Source organism: Humulus lupulus, chromosome 7 (genome assembly GCF_963169125.1).
Source record: "Humulus lupulus chromosome 7, drHumLupu1.1, whole genome shotgun sequence".
Taxonomy (NCBI): Eukaryota; Viridiplantae; Streptophyta; class Magnoliopsida; order Rosales; family Cannabaceae; genus Humulus; species Humulus lupulus.
Window position 1 is genome coordinate 171,571,309 of NC_084799.1, and position 16,646 is coordinate 171,587,954.

Sequence of the window (16,646 nt, forward strand, 5' to 3'; positions counted from 1 at the left end):
TCTATTTGTTGCAGGTGTGTAACAAGGTGATGGGGCCTACGGCTTCGGTCGTGTGACAGGGAGGCTCGACTCTTGGGTCTACGGCGTGGCTGGCTCGTGGCTGTGACGGTGCTTGCGGCGGTGGGTCTACGGCGTGGCTCGACTCGTGGGTCTACCACGGTCATGTACCAGCTATCTGTTGTCTCTACAATCTGTTCCTGTTGTTCGTTGTCTTCCTCCGTCTCATCTACCACAACTTCCCTCCCCATGTTTCGCCGACTCCGACGGAGATTGACTTGTAGAGCAATGGTCCAGCAGGCTGTACAGGGAGGAGCTACAGTTGCTTACGCCCAAGAAATGGAGAGGCTAACCGCTAAAGAATCCCTTCTGCTTGCTGTGAGTCTCAAGTTTTAAGAATTTGTGTATTGTAGTTGATAAGACCTAGCATTTGAGCTTTGAATTTGGGATTATTTATTTATTCAGTTTAAGGATTCTGGGGGTTTTTCCAAGCTTCAATTTTTATGGGATTTTTACTTGTTCAAGCTAATCAGGTCGCCATTCTTGGAGGGTCGGTGGGATTTTTTCCAGGGCTGATGTCTTCCACGCAGTAGTTGAGGTGAGTCTTTCTTTGATTTTTGTGATCTGGGTTTGCTTTGTTTTTGCGTTTTATGTGTCTGGGTTCTTCATGTTTTTGTGATTTTTTTGATATGGGTTTTCAACTATTATGGAATTCGTTTCCAATTTCTCGTCGAATCGTTGTGTTATTGATTTGCATTGCACGACCTGTTTGTTAATTTCAATTTTGTATGTGTAATTTTTCTTCTTTGCGTTTTGAGTTGCTCCTTTTCTGTTTTGGTGTGTGATTGCTCTAATATGGAAATTTTAACGAGGTGAATGAGGCATTGATTGAGTTACACAACGTGACACAGACTTTTGCTAGAAATATTCAGCATTCCTTTTCAGATTCCGATCTTCGAGTTCTAATGGATACACTGAAGGCAGTGTACTCTCCCTTTGAATCATTTAAACAAAGGTAAGCAATCATAAACTTTTTTGCACTTTCACATTCTTCTAAAATATCTAGGTTTTTTTTTTGAAAACTTTTTTCTGTTATTTTTTCTTCGTTATATACTAGATTCTGTAAATGCTATGTTCATTTTTTGATTAATGATTGAATATGTATATAAGGTATGGACAGATGGAGCGGGCCATCCTTTCTTCTGAAATTGCTGGGGTAGATCTCAGGGGAGCTGTTACTTGTGGTGTGGGTGCCCAGGGGATTGAACTCAGTGAAACAGTTCGCAGAATGGAGGAATCTATTCCCCATATCATTGTACTTCTTGAGGCAAGTGTAGAAAGGTGTATCAACTTTACTGGTGGTTCTGAGGCAGATGAACTAATTCTTGCTCTTGATGACATAATGTTACAATATATTTCTGCTTTACAAGAGACACTAAGATCATTAAGAGTGGTCTGTGGAGCAGACCATGATGGTGTTGGTTCAAAGAAAGAGATGGGATCAGACAAGAGAGATGGCAACACTGCACGAAAAGTTGAATTGATTTCAAATGAGGAGGAATGGTCCATTGTTCAAGGGGCTTTGCAGATCCTCACAGTTTCAGACTGATGTGTTGTAAATCATTAAAGTAGAAAGGCTGAAAGAGACCATGGCTTCTCCTTCTCCTTCTCACCACACAGCTATCCCACAACGCATCTCAAAACCCTCCATTTCCCACTGTAAGTAAATCTCTCTCTTTCTCTCTGTATATATAATATATATACGTATATATATGACACTACTAGTACCCTTAAGATGAACTAGTATGAGAAATAACTTAAACCCTTAATTTCATTGCTAAATTTTCCCTTAGTATATGTAAGATTTCTATGAATTTTAGAAGCTGCAATCCATCACGTAATAGTTTGTTTACACCTCATGGTTATTTTCAATAGCATCATTCTAGTAATTTAGTTGTTTTCTATATGGTTATATTCCAGTGGCATTGTATTAGGTATTATAAATTCATTGTTTCTTTTTATATTTATTTTTTCATCTTGAATTCTTTGCCTCGCATAGAATTGGAACCATATGTTTGAAATTTAGAGTACTGTGGCCACTTGTTTGCTGTTCTATGAACACTGTTAACTCCATATATGCTAGCTAATTAAGAAGTGAAGTTTTCTCTTATCTCTGGTTTTGTTGCTTTTTGAGTGTAATATATTATTTTTATGCAGTACTCTATTCAATTTCCATGTACGTAACAATTTCCATGATCAAAGTGTAGTCACAATTTTCTTTTCCTTTTACTGAGAAAAACAAAATCAATAAAAGCCAAGTATTATATATGGTTATATGCATTTGGGTGCATGTTATATGGTAATATGCATCTAGCTATACATGATATGTTTCTTGAATTTTGTTTGTCTTGTTCATGCAGCTTCTAATTGATGGTAACTTATTATTTTAATAACATAATTGCTGGTGCCTTTTGTGTGTTTATAATTTGTTTTTGTTTGCATATTGTAATGTGGTCCTGACAGCTTAAAACAATGGCCATGAGTACTTATCCCCCAAAAAAATCAGAGCTCAATCTTTCCGTTCTCCTGACTCCGCTAAAAAATTGCATATTGCATTCAATTTACTTGATAAAAAATTCCTTTAATTCTTTAATTATTGAATACTTTTTCACCCATTACTTCTTCTCTCAGCCTTTCTTCTTCTCCAGAATCAAAATCAACCTCAAACAAAACCATAACCCCAATTGTTGACCCCATTCATGTATCCTCTGCTTCTTCACACTCCTCTCCCAAACAGCCCAATTCCAGCTTCAATTACGCTTTCGCCAACTCCAGCGGTAGCCTTCTTCTTTGAATTTTCCGATCCACTGAATCCAACATTGAAAGGGTTAGCTAGCTCAAAACTTCAATCACTGTATAAAGTTAAGTTCTTTTGGGGGTTTTGTAGTGAAGGGTCACTACTACATGTGGAAGAAACTAAATGAAATTATGAGATTTGGGTTTGGCAATTATGAAATTGTTTAAATTTTAGTCGATTGTCATGATAATTAAAGCTTTAATCTGTGGAAATAAAACTAGAAAATAGTATACTCAAATGGGTTATGAACCATGTTGAAAATGAACAGAATTTCTGACTCTTTTGCTGTTGGGCAAGTGATTTTTGACTTATGATTTTTGGCACTTTTCGTAGTTGCAGGTTCATTGGCTGGTTCCCTCTTGTGCTTTCTCAATGTAATTTCTCTTCTCTACAAAATTATTGAAATACCATAGCCATTATTCAATTCATTTTAGTTATATTTAAGTATAAGTTATAGTGATGAACATAAGTGTATTTGGTACTATATATAGTACATGAATACTCAGACTAAATTCAATCTTTGTAGGGTTGCATTTATATTGTTGATGCATATAAAGTTTAATGGAGTAGCTGTGTTAAAGGGATTCACGTTGGACAAATGGTTCTGCGACTAGTTGAAGCAATTGGTAACTTTTCAACAGTTCTTTCCCTCTCTCAATGTGTATGCAATTATGTACTAAAACACACACACACAAGCAAATGAACAAGAAAAGAAATAACAGAGAAAAACCAGTTTAGAGGTTGTTGTTTGCTTAAATAGTGTTTTGACTCGACTTGCAAACCAGAGTCTAACTTATGCAATCATGACTTTAAAATCAGTTTGCAGAACATGCATATATGAGATGCTCTCGGATGAGGAGGTCGATTACTGTTCTGTATGCAAAATTGATTTTGGGCTGTCTTCCAGTGGAGAAACTCAGGTCAGTACTTTGTCTCTAGAGGCTGTAAATATAACCATTCCACTATATTTTTTTACCAGTTATTATTTTTTGTTTTTAGTTTCCCTTTATTTGAAAATAAACAGCAACTTAAGCTATGGAACTGTTTTTTTTAACAGAATATACTTTTTCTCCCTTCTCCTACCAATTTTAGCATAAACAAGCGGGATGAAAGTTAAAGAGCGACAACCCTTATAAATGAAAATGTATTAAAGGCCGATTTTTGTTGTTAGCGTATTAATATATTAAAATTTACTATTAAAATAGTTGCATTGATTAACATTAATACAATTGTTAGTTTTGTTCTCTTAGTTTTGAAGTAAGCACAACATGTGAACTTGAGATATATGGAAACTAGTGATTTTTTGCTAATTGTGGCCATTGCAACTTGCAAAGCTATTGAGTGTTGAAATTTTTGACTTAATTACTTGTGTTAATATAGGGTTGCCTACAAAATAATCAGACAACTCTGGAATGGACTCTTTTTCCTTGGATACATATTTGAAACCAAGTATGCCTCTCTTTCCGTCCACATATTAAAAGAGGTTTATTAGTCACTCCTTTGGGACTGCATTCATATTGTTAACTCTTTTTTCTGGACTTTTCTTTGAACTTTCTTTGTTTCATGTACAAACCTTGTTGTTTCTTTTTCATAGTTTAGTTAGCAAGAGAGTAAATAAAAGGTTGTGCTTTTTATGATTGTTGTAGTTTAATTTGATGAATGTGTATATATGTCTATTTGCTAACTCAGGTAGCTGGAATTTATAGTGGTTATCTCTTGTTTATTTCTCTGAATTGGTATATTTTTTGAGTTATTTTATTTTGTTTCTTAGTCATTGAGTTGTTATAATATATAGCTTGAGTGTATTCTAGTTTCTTGTTCGGCCTTTTATTTTCTTGAGTTATTTGATTCCTTCTAGCTTTTCCTTTATTCTGAAGTTGTTTAGAGAGCAATATAAGGGAATTATTTTCTAAGTAGTTGCAAAGAGCAAAAATAGAAATAGAAAACAAATTAAGAAAACAGGGCATAAAAAACAACTAGATGATTCTTTTTACTGCAATATGTGGAAAATTTTCGTTTGAGCAGTAGTTTTTATTCCCCTGCCCCATACGTTATTCTCATAATAGAGGGGATTTAGAGCAGTGATTGGTAATCCACTGCTTCAAAATAAAACCAAAACTTCCCCATTAGTTAGTTACAATGCCCCAGCACTCGTACTTTCACTCTCATTCATCACCACTGTCCTATACATATACATAATTCCTCTTGTTTTAATCTTATTGTGCTGTGAAATCATTTTCCCTTCCTTATACTCTTTATGCCTGGCATAATTTTTCTTTTATCATTTCATCTCTATAGGTACAATGTAGCAATTAAGTGTGCAACTATTACTCTTGCTGGGCACTCCTAACCAAAGTAGAATTATGAATATAGATTACTCTTTGTCATTTTAGATTTTTCTCTTAGAAATCCAAGTCTCTCATCTTTTTTTTCTGCAATTTTGGGTAAAATCTGAATCTTTCTATTTTATTTCAATCTCTTGCCCTAACTTCTCTCTATTCAATTCTATTTCAGATTTTGTTTTTAGAAATTGGAAAATGTTGTTGAGCTGTGGGGTAAGCTCTTTTCACTATGCTATTGTGTGACTTAATATGATTAAGATCTTGAGGTAATATCATTGATTTTATTATAATTATTTTATTTTGATGTTAATATATGTGTTGGCTATTGTGACTTAATATGATTAAGATCTTGTTTCCTAGTAGTGCATACAATGGAATAATACCAAATTCTGATTATATTACTAAGTTATTGAGAATTCAGTAGGAATATGCTTGCTCTTATAAACTCTAGTTAAGATTAAGTTGCATTGATTTGTATTTCCTTGTTTTAATATCAGTAAAGGACATATAGCTATTTTTTTTATTATTTGAAAAAAAAAACTTTGCTTGATTATGTTTGTAATGTATCAAGCCTTTGCCTTGCTTTATGAAGAAAGTTATGAAACACTTTATGTCTTCATTGCTCCCTACTGTCTGAAAAACTATAATGTCTTAATGGCAGCAAGTTGTTTGACAAGTTTGATTTTATTTGGACTGTATTCTCTTTTCTTATTTATAGCTTTGGTAAGTTATAGTTTATATGATAGTTATGGGATTGGATTTGCATTCACTTGTTATATTATTTATTTATTTGAGTTTTCATCTTGCAGATGTTCCCAAGCTTTGTTTGAATCTTCATTTTGTTTTCTATTATGCTTATTTATATTTTGATATTTCTTTGCTAGTTGATTTTCTGACATTTCAGGAACTTGTTACTGCTTGGGTTGTCATCTTGGCTTGCCTTGTCCATGGGTTTGTTACAGTCTTAGTTGCTAGTGAAGCTCATGCAATAACTCTGGTTGTTGAGGGTTTGTTAGGAGTTGTGTTTACAGTGGCTGCATTAACAGATGAAGCAATGGATGTTGGTGAGGTATATTTTTTTTTTGCTATAAGAGTTCTCTGATATGTCTACAAATTAGTTTATGAATTTTGACCTATATCTAATTTGTTCATGAAATTGTTTAAAAATCATGCTTTAAAGTTTAATTAAGTGCTTATTCTCTTTGTTTAATTAACCCTGTTCAATCCCCAAATAACATCTAGCCATTTACTACAATTCAGAGTTGTTTCAGTTCTTGGCACAATGTTCCAGTGATATTTCATTATAAGTCTGTAAAAATTATAGTTTAGCATTCATTCATTACCTGGGCTAAATACATGTTAGTTTGGATTCCAAGTGGGTTAGTGAAATCTTTTACAGGTCTTTGTTAATTTTTAAGCATCTCCATTTTTTTTTTGTCTTTAGCACATATAATCATTAAGCTGTGCAAAATAGCTAGTGGTATGAGGTTCATCTTATCATGCATATCTATGTAATAATCTATTTGGTTTTAAGGGAAATAATATGTGTCTAATGTCCATATATGCTGTTTTAGGTTCAGATCACTTCCAGGACTTGTCAACCAGACCCAAAGGGATATCATAGAATGTGAGAATTTTGTCTTCCAGACAAGTGCACAAAGGATGATGAATTGAAGGATGGAGCAAGTTTCATGCATGGTTTACTTTTGTGTATCTTGTAATGTTTTTGTTTTTCATTTTTGAAGTAAAAAATGTTCAAGAAACTTTATTATGTTATGCTTTCAAACTTAAGTTAGAACTAAGATCTCATGAAATAGACACATTCATAGTTTGAATTAGTTATTGTTTAATGTAATACTTATGGTTTATCAATATATTGAGAATTACATTTTATGATTAATTTTGATTTTTTTTATCAAAATACAATAATGAAAATCTTTTAATTAGAAAAAAAACTTATAAGTACTCTTATCACAATAAAAAACATTAATATGTTATGATTTAGAAACATATTATAAGCGTAACAAATTGTTATGATTTATATAATATAACAAACTAAAAACGTTATCAAAATAATCAAATGTAACAGTTGAAAAGTGTTATGCAAAAAGTATAATATTAAACTTCAAATTTATAACCAAATACTCTAACTAAATGTTATTATTTGAATATTATAGCAACTAAAAATGTGTTATTGAATAGTTTAAGATAACATTGAACATAACATTCGAATACTGTTATAGAAAAGACAGGACTTTTAATAACAGGGGCTACATTAGCATTTTCAGAAGCGTTATCAATACTCCCGGTTAGCAGTTTTTAAGTGTTATGAATACTGTTTTTTCTTGTAGTGATTGCACACCGACCTCTGGTGTAAGACATGGTAGGTCGGTTACAAACCGACCTCTTGTGTAAAATAGGGTAGGTCAGTTGCAAACTGACATCTGGTGTAAATCATGGTAGGTCGGTGTGCCACACTGACCTCTGGTGTAAAACATGGTAAGTTGGTTCAGTTTTAGTAGTTACGACTAATGGTGCTTTTTCAGTAAAAAGTGTATTATGCACAAAACAAATCATGCTTTTTATACAAACAAACTGAACAAAACAATACAGATATCATAGTAATATAAAATACTGTAATTTGAACTAAGTATCCAAAATAATGAGTCTTAAGTTAATTACAAAATGATTCATATAAGGATTGTAAACTATAGTTAGACAACACAAGTGTGTATATCTCCAAGAAAGTCTAAGTTAACATTGTAAGTATATCTCCTTAAAACTCTAAGTTAACAAAAGTGAGTGAACCATTATTCTTCACGTACTTCATTGATCTCATCCATTGTGTAAGAATTCTTCCCACCACACTAGAAAAAAATTCCTTGCATGAGTTAAATTAATCTATTTAATCATTAGGTAAAGCTAGACCTTTAATAATAAATATTTTCACTTACATTATAAGTTAGCCATCGCATTGAAAACTCATTTGCCATGAAGTCTTTCATCATCCTCATAGCATAGAATCCACATTGTACTTGTTATCCCCAAAATTTGAAAATGATGATGTGGCAATAGAAATGACAAGTGGCAAGGAATGGTTGGGTGACCTGGCTTAGGAGTAGCCCAGTAGGCCATCGAAGAATTTTGATTGATTGAGAAGTGTCATGACCAACCAGGCATGACCTTGTCCGACCAGTCACGTGTTTGTCTGCCCAGGAATGACCTTGTCTGCCCAGGCATGACTTTTTCCGACCAGGCATGAACTTGGCCGATCGGTCATGACCATGTCCGACCAGCTAAGTGCATGTCTGCCCAGTCAAGTGCATGACTGCCCAGTCAAGTGCATGACTACCCAGTCTAGTGCATGACTGCCCAGTAAAGGTGTGGCCGACCAGACTGAAGGTGATATGGATCAACTAGATAGAGGAGGACTATGTCAAGATTCCCAGAAACAGCTTCAACAATAATCGGTCTTGGCGTACGCGGGAATCTCTCATTTATCCCACGAATATGGTGTACTGTTACATTTTGAATATTGTTGTAATTTAAATAAAATGTGAATAATAAACTATCCCGATTATGGGGGATATCATCTGTGCGATCCTAAGCCTATAAATACAAGGCTTATGGCATCAGAAAGGGACTTTTGGGAATTTTGAACTTTTGATCTGAATTTTCTAGAGAGAGAAAGTACTTGTATTTGAGAGAATTCCTATATTCTGGTAATCTACACTGAAGAAACTGAGTTGACTCAGGTTCATCTGATCTTGAGTGTAGATATATAATCATAACTCTAAGTGGATTAGGCTATTACCATCACATTGGGGCTGAACCACTATAAAATTGTCTGTGTCGTTTATTTTCTCTAGAAGGTTTATCGTTTTTGACGTTCTCACGTTGTTGGCCAAAAACGCGGTCAACATTTTGGTGCTTTCATTGAGAGCCTGAAGAGAAAGACAGACGGTCCCTGAGATATTATGGCGCCTAAGAACACCAATGCAGCCTCCAAGAAGACAGGCTCCTCTAAAGAGCCTGCCAGATCAGAAGGTCCTAGCCTTCAAGATCGTGAAACTGATCCTAGAGTCGTGCTCGAGGATGTAACCCCAGAGGTTGAAGAGCTCTAAGAAGCCATGAGCGCCTTCCAGGAGGAGATGGCACAGTTCAATGCCAGACAGGAGGCGTTTGCTGAAGAAATGGCTAGGCAGAATGCCGCATTCGAGCAGCAAAGATGGGAAATGGACGCCAGGAGTGAGGAGATCCGGCGACAGCAGGAGGAGGCCGATAGGCGACATCGCGAGGCTGCACTCGCTCTGGAGGCAGCTACGCAGCTGACCCGGGCCAATGCCCAAGCTGCACCTGGAGTGGCAGCCACCCCAGGAGCAAGGACCACAGAAGCTGGTCATAAGAACACTGATAGACCCCACTCTCGCGGACCAAGCAGGGGTGGTAGTAACCCACCTGGTCGTGAGGAAGATGGAGTCCGGTCGGACACTGCCTCAACTCAAAGGGGGAACTCTAGAACCCCCTCAAGGAGCCACCGATCAGAGACTTCCAAGTCAGGAAGTCATAAGTCAGGTAGCAAGAAAACACCTCCTGAGCAGGAGCACAATAGAGCTCCTTGAGGTAAAGAAATTTCCCACTTCAAAGATGGGCATGGGCGTGATGAAGCTGACAGTCATCACACTGACTAGTTGAAGGAGAAGAATAATGATAACCATCGAGGAGGAAAAGATCGCCCAGCTCAGACAGGAAGGCCACCACTGCATCCCAACCAGCGCAGTGGCAAGGAGCATGTTCCACCCAGCAAACCTTCCGAGAAGACTCAGAGTACAGTATTTGATCGATTGGGAAAGCACACTACTCAGAAATATCTAAGGGACGTCATTGCTAATAGACAAAGGACCGTCCCGGTCGAAGGGCAAGAGCCAATCTGACCTACCAGTCGAGTAGAAATACTCGATGATGGTTTGCTGGATAGGAGCGCCCGACCAGGCGGTCCCGAAAATGAGTCCCTAGTAGTGGCCCTAGGCATCCAAGCCCAGCTTGATGCTTTGACAGCAACAATTTAGAGTCTGTCGAAACGACCATCTGTGATTGATCCGGTAGACCACAGGAGTGGCAGCCCTTTCTGTGCATGAATTAAAGCAGCTCAACCACCAGCGAAATACAAAGCACCGGTACTGCCAGTTTATATAGAAAAGGCAGACCCAATAAGGCATGTTGGGAAGTTCAAAGATTAGATGGAGCTGCTCGGGGTGAGTGATGACTATCGCTGCAGATTCTTCTCCACCACATTGTCCGACACTGCCCAAGAGTGGTATTGGAAGTTTAAGCCTAACTCCATCACTTCTTGGGAAAGTTTTAGAAAGGAGTTTTGTAGACAGTTTAGTGCTGCTCGGACCCCTCCTATTTATGCCAATCACTTGGTGGATATTAAGCAAGGAAAGGATGAGTCTCTCAAGAACTACATACAAATGTTCATGAGAGAAGCTAACCGAGCTACTGCAGTTGGAGATGAGGGGAAGATGGTGGTAATTTCTTCCGGCATTATCTATCGGAGTCCTTTGTGGGACAACATTCATCGCAACCCAATTTCAACATTACAACAATTTTTGGACCGGGCGGACAAATACATGAAGTTGGATGATGCAATTGAGAAGGGAGAGAAGGGCCTGAACAACCTGAGTGGATCGACTGATCCTCCCAAGAATGGTGGAAATGATCAAAATGGTGGTAAGAAACGTGGGAATAACGGGTCTGACCGCCACAATGAGAAGAAGGCTAAGTCGGGACCAAACGACAAGCCAACGAAGTATGAACCTCGATTCACCAACTACACCACTCTTTCGGCAAGCCGAGCGGAGATCTATTTGGCCAGTCATCAAGAGGTCCGTTACCGGAAACCCCCACCTATCAAGAAGAAGATGAGTAAAAGAGATATGAACAAGTTATGTCGCTTCCATGGAGACTATGGTCACGACACGACTGAGTGAAATCATCTCAAAGATGAGATAGAGTTTCTCCTCCAGTCGGGGAAGCTGAAGAAGTATTGAGCAGAGAAGACCCAGGGAGAGGGAAGTAACAACAATCCTGGGTTTAGGCGGCAACGATCCCCACCTTTGCAACCTGAACCTGTGGACTTTACACTAGATACCATATGTGGAGGTCCACATCTTGCTGGAGATAGCAATAAGGCGAGGGAGAGGTATGCTCGCACCCTTCGTCATGAGTTGGATGCAACATCAACCTCCGAAGTTATGACAGTGGAGGAGCGACCACTGAAGAACCCAATATACGAAAGTGAGTCCCTCACTTTCACTGAAGAATATGCTCGACACGTGAGGTATCCTCAGAATGACCATCTTGTTGTGACAGTCCAAATTGCCAATATGAAGGTGAAGAGATGTCTGGTTGACACAGGGAGTTATGTGAACATTATTTATAAGTCATCCTTCGAGAGGATGAAGCTATCTATCAATGACTTGAAGCGTGCTCTCAAGTCATTTATGGGTTCACTGGAGAAGGATTGTCATCAGCTAGAACTATCAAGTTGCCAGTTACGACGGGGGAGGCTCCCAAACATGAGACAGTAATGACCAAGTTTTTGATTGTTGACTGCCCGTCCGCCTACAATGTGGTTATTAGTCGACCACTGCTCACAAAATTACATGCGACGGTTTCAATCTGGCACCTTTCCATGAAGTTCCCGACCAATACGGGCATAGGCTGTGTCCAAGGAGACCAGAGGGAGGCTAGGGAGTGGTGCTATAATGCCTTGGTAGCTAAAGCAAGGAAGGGGCCAAGGAGAACAACATGATTGTATGTGCTGAGAGAGAGGAGGTGGACGAGATGGATGTCGACTTGAGTTTTGCAGTAGTAACTGATCAGGAAGAGATGTTAGAGGAGTTTTGCCAAGAGAGCACTCTTGGTTTAAAAGAGCAGAAAACCCCATCTGGTGATGAAGTCACCAAATAGGGCGTTGCCCAAAGCGAGGGAAGGGACTTTGATCCTCGCTTTGGGGATTATGAAAGTGATGTGGGACCGTTCGAGGAGTTAGAGGAGGTATTGATAGATGAGAATGATCCGACCAAAGGGGTCAAGATTGGAAAAAAGTTGAAAGCAGAGGTGAGAGCACAGCTGATAGAATTCTTGCGAAGGAATCAAGATGTCTTCGCCTGGTCTCACAAGGATATGGTGGGTAACTCACCAACTATGATCAGTCACGTGCTCAACGTGGATGAAAGCTATCCAATGGTGCAGCAGAAGAAGAGATTGCTCGACAAATATCGAGCAAAGGCTCTTAAGGAGGAGGTAGAGCGGCTAAAGGAGAATGGGTTTATAAAGGAAGCATATTACCCTGCCTGGGTTTCAAACCCAGTGTTGGTGCCCAAACCCAATGGAAAATGGAGGACTTGTGTAGATTTTACTGACTTGAACAAAGCATGCCCAAAGGATTGCTTTCCTTTACTGAGAATAGACCAGTTGGTAGATGCAACCTCTGGTCATGAAACATTGTCCTTCATGGATGCATATTCGGGGTACAACCAGATCAGCATGCATCCTCCTGATGAAGAGCATACCAGCTTCTGAATAGATATAGGGCTATACTGCTACAGGGTCATGCCTTTCGGACTGAAGAATGCAGGAGCTACCTACCAGCATTTGGTAAAGGGTATGTTCTGTGACTTAATCGGCAAGAGCATGGAGGTGTATGTAGACGATATGCTGGTAAAATCAAAGGAAGCTGAAGGGCACGTGCGAGACTTGGAGGAGTGCTTTGCAATATTGAGAAAGTACATCATGAAGTTAAACCCCCTCAAGTGCTCATTTGGAGTGGGTTCTGGAAAATTTCTTGGGTTTATTGTGAACTCCCAACGAATAGAAGCAAACCCGAAAAAGATAAAGGCTCTCATAGAAATGAAGTCTCCGGCCAGAATAAAGGATGTGCAAAGCTTGACTGGGCGGATTGCAGCTCTAAGCAGGTTCGTCTCTAAATCAACGGACAAGTGTGTCCCGTTTTTTAACCTGCTTAGAGGGAGCAAGAAGTTTGAGTGGACGGTAGAATGTGAGCAAGCTTTCCAAGCAATAAAGGAACATTTGGCCCAACCTCCTGTTCTTTCGAAGACCTCTTTATGTACCTAGCAGTCACGGAGCACGCTGTTAGTGCTGCCCTAGTACGAGAAGAGGATAGAGTGCAGCACCCGGTATACTATGTCGGCAAACGGTTGATAGGAGCAGAGTCCCGGTATCCCATGATCGAGAAGTTGGCTTATTGCATGGTACTTGCATCGCGAAAATTGCAGCCATACTTCCAGGCACACCCCATTAAAGTCCTTACTGACCAGCCTCTACACCAAGTCTTACAGAAGCCGGAGTCATCTGGTCGGCTACTTAAATGGGCAGTTGAGTTGGGCCAATTCGAAATCAAGTACCAATCGAGATCTGCTATTAAGGGTCAGGCTTTAGCAGATTTCATTGCTGAGTGTACCGGGATCGCTGATGTTCCCGACCAGCAAGAGCGTGTCACTGAGCAAAAAGATGAGCTTCCTACTTGGCAACTTTTCGTTGATGGGTCGTCGAATGAGCATCATTCAGGAGCTAGATTATATTGGTCACACCAGAGAAACACCGAATTCATTGTGCATTAACGTTCAGATTTAATGCATCTAGTAATGAGGCGGAGTATGAAGCCCTCCTAGCAGGCTTGCGCCTGGCTAGAGATGTGCATGCCCGGTCAGTGGAAGTGAACAACGATTCCCAATTGGTGGTCTACCAAGTCTTGGGGGAATATCAGGCAAGGGGCCTACACATGGTGGCATACTTAAATAAGACCAAGGATCTGCTAGCACAATTCGAGGAGTACACCATCAAGTTAGTACCACGAGAGCAGAACTCTAACGCGGATGCTCTAGCAAAGCTAGCTAGTGCAAAAAATGCCAAAACTCCTGAATATAGTACCAGTGGAATATTTGGCGGAGCCGAGCATTGATGAATAAGAATCCATGCCAATCACGATAGCTGACACCTGGATGACTCCCATCATTGCTTACCTTGAGCAAGGAACCCTCCCAGATGATCGTAATGAAGCAAGGAAGATTATGAGGCAAGCTGCTAGGTACACCATGATGGATGGAGTGTTGTATAGAAGAGGGTACTCCCTACCTTTACTCAGGTGCATAATGCTCGACCAGTCAAAAAATTTATTAGCTGAAGTGCACGAATGGTTCTGTGGAGATCATGCTGGGGGGCAGAGTCTATCTAAAAAGATTTTGCGACAAGGATTTTTCTGGCCTACAATGAACAAGGATTCTATGGAGTATGTGAAGAAGTGTGATAAGTGCCAGAGATTTTCTAAAGTGCCCAGGGCGCCTCCAAATGTATTAAAGAAAATGCAGAGCCCATGGCCTTTTGCAGTGTGGGGCATTGATTGCCCATGGCCCAAAGGAAAAGGAGGAGTGCAGTTTGCAATGGTTGCAGTGGATTATTTCACTAAGTGAACTGAGGCCGAACCACTAGCCACGATCACCTCAAATAAAGTGTTGGACTTTGTGGTTAAGAATATAATATGTCGCTATGGTTTGCCCAAGAAGATAGTGTCTGACAACGGCACCCAATTTGACAGTGACATATTTACCGATTTTTGCACTCGGCATGGCATTACAAAAAGTTTCTCCTCAGTAGCCCATCCACAAGCCAATGGGCAGGTTGAACTCTAAAGGACACTTTGAAAAAGTGTCTGGAGCGAGCTAAGGGTGCTTGGGCGGAAGAATTGCCAGAAGTCCTTTGGTCATACAGGACTACTGCCCGGACAACAACTGGCCATACCCCATTTTCTTTGGCATATGGGTATGAAGCCATGTTACTTGTTGAAGTAGACCCACCATCTCATCAAAGAACCATGTACGACCAGGAGGAGAATCATCAATTGCTAGCAGAATCTTTGGATTTCCTAGAGGAGAGATGAGAGAAGGCAAGCCTGAGAGTTGCTGTTCATCAGCAAAAAGTGGAGCGCTACTTCAATTCCAAAGTCCGATATCGAAAGTTCCAGGTTAGAGATTTGGTCCTCAGAAAGGTGTTCGTCAAAGACCCGGCAGCTGGCGTACTAGGACCAAACTGGGAAGGACCGTATCAAATTGAGCAAGTCTTGCCACCAGGCACCTACAAGCTTGCTCGGTTAAATGGAGAGCTGATCAGGAACTACTAGAATGGCGAGCACTTGAGGAAATATTATCAATAAATACTGCTTACAAAGTAGTAGCTTTGTATCAAGTGCTTAACTTGTTATTTAAGTTTGTATTGTTTGAGACTCATTATTAGACACGTTTTGTCATTTATTTATTACGAGTAATAAAAGAGATCACACGCAGCGTGGTCGAATCTTGCTACAAATTTTGCATATGTGTTGATTATTCTTGCTTGGCAGTGTTCAACTGTCATTACAATTTAAACAAAAAAGGTCTTCTAAAAATAAATATATATATACACCGGGCAGTGTTCAACTGGTCAGTATCCATCAGATGAATGACCAATGTTTAAATAGTTGCATGTTTTTGTAGTGGTTAACTGCTGAAATATGTTTGTATATTCTATGTGTTTCACGAGTAGTAACTGCTCGGACAAATTCAGTCAAGTAGCAAGTGATCAAGGATTTTTCAACCCTCAATCACTTGGGGGGCACATAGGGTATACTGGCGTGCACTTCAATACAGGCAATAAGAGCACGAGCAAAGATATCTGTTTTTAGGCTGACTTGTAAATTTTTGAAGTCTAAAAAGGCCATTAAGCTAACTTGTTTGACAAAGCTTAAGTAACTTGGAATTTTTAAAATTCAAAATTTAAGTTAGAAGCAAATATTCGTGTGATAATAAACATTATGCTCATAAAATGTTAGAGCAATAAGAGCGTGAGAAAGTATATTTAGTATGGACTTATGAAATGTTTAGAATTTCTAAGTTAGAAAACTAAGTACTCATGTGAAAATAAAGGACATATAGAGGCTTTACTATTCACAATAAACTTGTAATGTTTTAAGTGTAAAAAGACTTAAATGTTTCAAGCTAGTTGAAAAAGAAAAGTAAAGTGCAAGTGCCAAACAGCTCGATCATACGAGCAAAAGTATATAACAAAACAAAGTATGATAGAAGGCTGGTAGGACAACAACTTGTATGGTCGGGCAGAAGCTTCTCTGGTAGGATGAGGGATCACTGGTCGGCTCTAGTAGGTTGATCAACCCCCTCCTCGGCATCAACTGCTCCTTCCAGTCGGAATGATAGCGTAGGGGAAGCAGATGTAGTGCCGGTAGGATTAGCAGCTTCCTCAACAGTCCTGGCCTCACATTTGGCGAGCTCCTCTGCCTTAATCTCCCTGGTGAGAAAGTCGAGGTTGAGAGGCTTGTTTAGCTTCCACACCTGATAAAAACAGTTGAAGCAGGCCTCCTCGTAGCGAGTCAG

General features: G+C 39.3%; 1 protein-coding gene across 1 annotated transcript; it reads left to right on the forward strand.

Moving 5' to 3' along the window:
* Window positions 1-375: 375 nt before the first annotated feature.
* On the forward strand, window positions 376-1,839 carry LOC133790005 (conserved oligomeric Golgi complex subunit 7-like). Its single transcript, XM_062227619.1, has 2 exons — window positions 376-1,012; window positions 1,168-1,839. The coding sequence occupies exons 1-2, from the start codon at window positions 963-965 to the stop codon at window positions 1,604-1,606; spliced, it is 489 nt and encodes a 162-aa protein (XP_062083603.1). The 5' UTR covers window positions 376-962; the 3' UTR covers window positions 1,607-1,839.
* Window positions 1,840-16,646: the final 14,807 nt, after the last annotated feature.